Source organism: Galeopterus variegatus, unplaced genomic scaffold (genome assembly GCF_000696425.1).
Source record: "Galeopterus variegatus unplaced genomic scaffold, G_variegatus-3.0.2 Scaffold639, whole genome shotgun sequence".
In the NCBI taxonomy this organism is placed as follows: Eukaryota; Metazoa; Chordata; class Mammalia; order Dermoptera; family Cynocephalidae; genus Galeopterus; species Galeopterus variegatus.
Window position 1 is genome coordinate 132,923 of NW_007726750.1, and position 6,671 is coordinate 139,593.

The following is a 6,671-nucleotide window of genomic DNA, read 5'->3' on the forward strand; positions in this document are numbered from 1 at the left end:
CTTTTTTTTTTTTTTTCATGTTTTTTTTTTTTTTTTTGTCTTTTTCCTGTCCGGCAACGGATCGCAACCCTCAGTGTTGCCCCCGTACCGGACCGGGGACCGGCATCGGGATTGCAACCCTCGGCGTTGCTCCCGCGCCTCGCTCAGCCAGTGAGCGGGAACCGGTCTGCATGTGGGATCCGAACCCTCGGGCGGGAGCGCCGCCGCGCTTCCCAAGCGGCGCACTTATCCAGTGCGCCACCGGGCCGGCCCTAAACATTCCATGTTCTAATGCGTTTGAGGAGTCTGCCCTTGGCTTTGGCAGACTGATCATGGATGGACCAAGTGGTGGTCTCTGGCTAAGAATTTGGTGTTGTGGTTTATATCACAGCTTGTTTTCAGAACATAAAAGTGTGATTTAAATCTGAAAATTACTTACGTGTAAATGCTTTATTTGGTTCTACTTGGATATATCTGTTCTTAGAGATCACTGTGCTAACATTGCTCTCAATAAAAATCTTAGACGTCTGTAGATAAAGATGAATTTTCTAGAAGTTTAACTGGCTCTCACCTCATACTTAAGCTGTTATGAGTTGGGACAATTTAAACATTAACTTTTGGTCTCTTGAAGTTACTTGTTTATGCATTTTATAAAACCAAAGTGATTTTGGTCAGTGTTTAAGACACATGTAGGTTATACCACCAAGAGAGTAATAGAACAGTCTGGACCGGTAGTAGGACTTTAAATTAGTTGGCTCAGTGCCACAGTATTTTTCCAGTAGGATCCTGCTCTATGACCTTTAAAATTCTGAGGAGGAGAGAGAGATGGAAGGAGCTCAGGATTAAAATTTATTGGTCTTGATCATAAGCGTCCTTGCTGAGGCAACAAGATTCCTCTTTCTCAAATAGTTAGGGTGCAGTATTTCTGTTCCGTTGGCACTTTGAGACTACAAAGGCAACCCTGAGTTAAAGACAATCAAGTCATGCTGTTCTTTCCTAAAGTGAAAGCTTTAGGAAAAAATTGCATTATTTTTGGGTGCACTGCAATGGGTTATGCAAGAGCTATCCTGTAAGTTTGGCAGCTGCAGTAGATGTTACTAACTGCTCCATGATAAGGAGTCTAGTTGGGAGCTGGAAAGCTTTGCTGTGGCTGGCCTGGTGTCATTTTCTGCCTTTGACAAGCTCAGGATCAGAGTGCTTTGCGGATATCCATGTTGGCAACTTACACACTTGGAGGCAGTTACCTTAAAATGCTGAGTATGCCATCAGGTTGATCTCTTTATAAAAGGTTCAAGTCATAGATGCTTGTGTAAAATTATATGTGTTACTATTAATGAGAAAGCTTTGTGATAGCTAGAGATCACATTCTTTGGAGCTAAAAATAAAAGAAGATTTCTTTCTCCTCACTCTTTTCTTCCCTGGGTCTGTGCTGGGTCTGGTCACGCTGTGTATTTGGTATTGTCACTTGGAGTGCCACACATGAGTGACATTGGCTCTGGCAATGTCAGATTTCTTTCTCCTCACTCTTTTCTTCCCTGGGTCTGTGCTGGGTCTGGTCACACTGTGTATTTGGTATTGTCACTTGGAGTGCCACACATGAGTGACATTGGCTCTGGCAATGTCTGACCTTGGCAAGAAGAGAGTTGCTTTTCTTGCTCTGTCTAGAGAGAGATGGCTTCCACTTGATGGAACACTTCCTTCTTCATTCCTCAGTAACCATTTAGGACATAACCATCTATGATTTAGGCACTGAGAGGAATACAGCTTAGTGGGAAACACAGAAGGAAATTGATAATCACAGACTGTGATTTAAAGTGCTGTAACCTGGCCAATAGGAGGGTGTAGGCTGGGGAGGGTTTTTGAGGCAGAAGGAATTGCCTGTGGGGTAAATAATCATACTCGAGACAGATGTGCAAATCACAACTGTGTGACGGTCTTTCGTGCATGTGGGGTTTGCTGGTGCTGAAGGGGCAGGCGGGGACAGCAGGTGGTCAGTGACATCACATACGAGTGTAAGGGTGTTGCGTGTTCTCTGTGCTGGAACGCCCTTGGACTCAGCTTCTATATGTCTGACCCTAAACACTCTCCAAAGGCATACATTCCATTTTTCCAAGTTGGAGACAAGTAAGCACTCTCTCCTCCCTCATTATACCCATCGGTCCTCTGAAAACGCCTGTATCATTCATCTTTATAGAACACAGCGCATCCTCAAACATGGGAACACAGCAGCATACTGAGTAGCAGGGAGGGGCTCCCCAGCCCTCAAGAGGGAGTCTGATGCTGCTGTGGGATTGGCACCCATCGGCCGTCCTTGGAGACTCAGCTATGATCTCTGTCCACACAGGATCTGGAGTGGGAGAGCAGGACGGGGGACTGATCGGTGCTGAAGAAAAAGTGATTAACAGTAAGAATAAAGTGGATGAAAACATGGTAAGCCTGTTCTTTTCTGCCCAGCACGTTTTCCTTCTGAGAATCATGAGAGCAAGGGGCAGGGGGTTGGATGCTGCCAGGAGCCATATCCGTGTATTCGTTTTCTGCCTGGTAGAAGATTGGGGGCACCCACTGCCCCCATAGATTGACTGTATTGGTTAGCATCTGGGCATGAGAAGGTTAAAGGACTCTTCTTGAGCAGTTGCTCATCTCTTGCTATAGAATTTACAACTGGAGATTAGAATAACAGAGTAGAGGCTGTTTTTAAGTGAGTAGAGATTTAATAACTTGAAAATGGAATAGAGTTAGGTTTGGTTCTTATACTGCCTTAGGTTTATACCCCCCTTTATTCTTGTAGCATTTTCTGTCACTTATTTCTGGATTATCCTTGACTGGGTTTGATATTTAAATGTGGTTCCTTGGTATTCAGTCCTAAAATACGTCTCCACGACCATTACTTAAAGGAAACTGCAGGGGCTGCCCTCCTGGGACCAGCTCTGCTACACAGTCATTTTGTATCCGCGGTTGTCCCCATTTAGAGGTTTGGGGAGTGGATTTGGCTGAATGTGACAGAACTGATTGGTTCATGGGTGTCCAACAGGTGTGTCTTCCCACCACCAAATAGTAAATGGAGGGCTGGCCCGGTGGCACACTGGAGAGTGTGCCGCTTGGGAGCGCAGCGGCGCTCCCGCCGAGGGTTTGGATCCCATGTGGAGACCAGTTCCCGCTCACTGGCTGAGCGCGGTGCGGGCGCAACACCAAGGGTTGCGATCCCGTTACCGGTCAGTAAAAAAGACAAAAAGGAAAAAAAAAACAAAAAAACAAATAGTAAATGGAGCAGAAAAGAAGCAGTGATACTTATACGAAATTTCCCCTTTCAGGTCATTGACGAGACTCTGGATGTTAAGGAAATGATTTTCAATGCGGAGAGAGTTGGCGGCCTTGAGGAAGAGCCGGTATGTGTTTAGCTCCAGGACTAGTGCAGCTTTCGTGTCAGTCTTAGCGGTTTTTCCTTCCAGCCTTCCCAGTTCAGGTAGAAGTTGGGAGAGGTGCCTGGTGTCTTGAGTGAATAAGGTCCTCTCCTCCTCATTTTCTCATACTTTTGGGGAAGAAAGCTAAAATTAAAATTTACGTGGAGAGTGAGAAGCGGATGCTCTCCCCATCTGGATGGCTACCCTGCGAGGTGCTCCCTTGGGTTTTTAGAGCCAACATTAAGGGGGCATGACCCTCGCTGAGTTACTTGTCTCATAGTTGCCAGGTGGTCACCAGGACTTCGCTCCACGTCTGCCTTGTTATTTTAGGAATCCATGGGACCACTGCGGGAAGACTTCAGTCTGAGCAGCAGTGCCCTTATTGGCCTGCTGGTCATTGCAGTGGCCATTGCCACGGTCATCGTCATCAGCCTGGTGATGCTGAGGAAGAGACAGTACGGCACCATCAGCCACGGGGTTGTGGAGGTGAGGCGCCCTTCTGCCAGGGCTCATGCTGCTGAGGGTGGCTCTGCTGCCCGGGGGCGGGGGCAGGAACTTTATGGATTCAAACGTCTTCGCTTCTTCAGTGCCAGACATATGGCCATCATCAATTAAATTACTCACTGGATATTAGGCCACGTTTTGGAAGTCTGCCACAGCTGAATTATGTTGATCCTGCTACAAGGGACTATTGCTGACTTTGAGCACTGGTTTGGGCTTTGACTATGAATGTCAGAAAATCATAAGAACATTCATGGGTGAAAAATATTTTCTCAGATTATTTCCTCAGTATTTCCTTTTTCCGTTATGTTACGTACTTAAGATTAAAGGACTGCTGCAAGTTTTCTTTTTTGGGGGGCGGGGGCAGGTGGCCAGTGTGGAGATCCAAACTCCTGACCTTGGTGTTACAACACTGAGCTGTAACCAACTAAGCTAACCTCTGTCCTGTTTTTTAGTGGCAGGGAGGAAGCAACAGGAAACTCAGAGCCAAAGCAGCCTGTTTCTGTTGGTTGTAGTTGGAACTTCTTGCCACTCATTTTTAGTGGACGGTGGGTTTATGTCCAGAGTCTCTTGATTCTAGAATGTAAATACAACAGCAATATAATGTGCTCTGGAAAATTAGTTCAGATGCGGGTCTCAGTAATTTGGTCTTATCTCCTGCTGGAGACTGGCCACCTAGTCTCACTCCCCATTCTGTAGCCGAATTTAGTTAAGTGGCTTGCCTCAGCTCTTCCAAATAGGAAGTAGCACAACAGTGACTTGCTTGTCACTGTGGTGCTGGGAAATCCAGTTGTTTTCTCCCATTAACTCAGCTTTCAGGACTCTAGATCCAGAAGCATCACCTCCTAAACCCCCTTCTTTCCTTCCTCCTCCCCCTGCTGTGCGCTTCCCACTACTCTTGTTTGGTCTGCACAGTGGAAGCAGGCTGCTGGGCTGCTTTGTGTACTGTGCAGCACATACCCTGTGCAGGTCTTTTCTGAAAACACCCCAGTGACCCTCCGTCTTTGTTCTTCCAGGTTGACCCAATGCTCACCCCAGAAGAGCGTCACCTGAACAAGATGCAGAACCATGGTTATGAAAACCCAACCTACAAATACTTGGAGCAGATGCAGATTTAAGTGACAGAAAGCGTGTGGCACCCTTGGCTAGAGTGGGGTGGTGCAGATGGACCAGAGGGGTCCAGTGTTTTGGGTTGCCTCTGAAGGGTTTCATCTTATATCCCGACCTCCTGGATCGTTACGTCTAGAAAGTACTACTGTAGAATTGCAATTTCCATTCTTTTAAATGGGTGAAAAATGTTAATATAACAATATATGATATATAAACCTTAAATGAAAAATGATCTATTGCAGATATTTGACTGATGTAGTTTTTTTAAAATTAATCAGAAATCCCATTTCTATGTATCGTCTCACACATGCGCTCTATATAAATGGGAAATGTTGGTTTTCAATGATAGACTGTACGTGCAAGCTGTTCAGTTACACTGTATAAATCAACTCCTTAGGCTTACTCACTATCCTGGTTTTTATTAAAGAAAAGAAAGCAGTATTCCCTTTGTAAATGAGCTCTCAGAAAGTTGCTGAGAAATTTAGTGGAATAGGGAACTGTAATTGACCATTGAAGCACATCATGGTACCCTTTCAAGATGGTTTTAAAGGATCAGAGTCCTGGAAGTCTGGTGTTCCCACAGTTAGGTACCTTGGTGTTTTCTCTACAAGCCTATCACTAAGGAGGTTAAAGGCAGTTTGGTTCCAGCGTCTTTTAGCGAGCCTGGTGTGTACAGACTGGGGTGTCCACTGCTGCTTTCCTTCCAAATCCAGCTCTTCCGCAAAAATTAGCCTGTAGTTTATACATGACGTTCTTCCACCGTCCGTCGTTTACTGACTAGCTTTTTATATTCACTGCCCCTTCCAAGTATGTCCAGATGTGCGGTCTCCCTCTTCGAACATTTCTCTCCAAAGGCACTGACCCTCGGTTCTCTCCTTTGTACCTTAACTTCTGCCCCCTCTCCTGTCACCAGCCTCTTTGGTATTCACTCAAAGACCACAAAGGAGGCGGCTGATGACCCAGGAGAGAACATGGGAGGTTCATTTTTATGTAAAAGAATATTCCAGATAGTACATGAACCTGAATCTGTAGACACTGTGGAAAGCTTTGAAGATGTTTGTTTCCTTCACATTAGTCTTTGTAATGCTTGTATAGTTAATGTTGATGCTTACAGCCTTTTCTTTTTCTTTTTTTTTTTTTTTTAATCTGAAGGTTCTGGTAACCTGTGGAATATTTTTTTTCTATTTTCCTGTAACTTTTTTTCCTTCTCTCCTCCCCTTTGACCCTATCTGTGTCTCTTCCCACTATGCACAGGTTAAACTTCACCTACAAATTCCTTGGTGTGATCTGTGGAGAATGTACAGAGTTTAAACACATCAATAAATACTGTAACTTCCACCAAGACTCCTTGTTTTATTCATCTTTGGTGATGGTTTTACGCCTCCTGCCTTTGGGGACGGGCTGGGCATCCCCTGCATGAAGGATCACTGAGCTGTACCACAGAGGCTGAAATAAGTCAACTCAAGCAAGTCTAGGCTCTTGAGCTCAAATTCCTTTTTTCATTTAAAGAATAAAATAAGAGGGAAAGTCTGCCCAGAGTTTTTGCCCAGCAAAATTTAAGGTACCAATATTTATTAACATGACACTTTTCTTCTTAATGATCCTAGAAACAATGAGTAGGGCTTGTGGTTGAATTTCCATAGAAATGTGTGCAGCCTCCATTTCTGAGTTTCTTAACCT

At 44.9% G+C, this 6,671-nt stretch overlaps 1 protein-coding gene across 4 annotated transcripts in view; it reads left to right on the forward strand.

The window, feature by feature from the left end:
- Positions 1 to 6,329, forward strand: part of APLP2 (amyloid beta (A4) precursor-like protein 2) — a 35,149-nt gene extending 28,820 nt beyond the window's left edge. For all 4 annotated transcript variants that reach the window (XM_008570873.1, XM_008570874.1, XM_008570875.1 and 1 more), the window contains 4 exons: positions 2,324 to 2,409; positions 3,291 to 3,365; positions 3,711 to 3,866; positions 4,898 to 6,329. In XM_008570873.1, the coding sequence (XP_008569095.1) occupies positions 2,324 to 2,409; positions 3,291 to 3,365; positions 3,711 to 3,866; positions 4,898 to 4,999 (419 nt within the window). In that variant the 3' untranslated portion in view covers positions 5,000 to 6,329. The remainder of the gene's footprint in view (positions 1 to 2,323; positions 2,410 to 3,290; positions 3,366 to 3,710; positions 3,867 to 4,897) is intronic.
- The last annotated feature ends 342 nt before the right edge of the window (positions 6,330 to 6,671 follow it).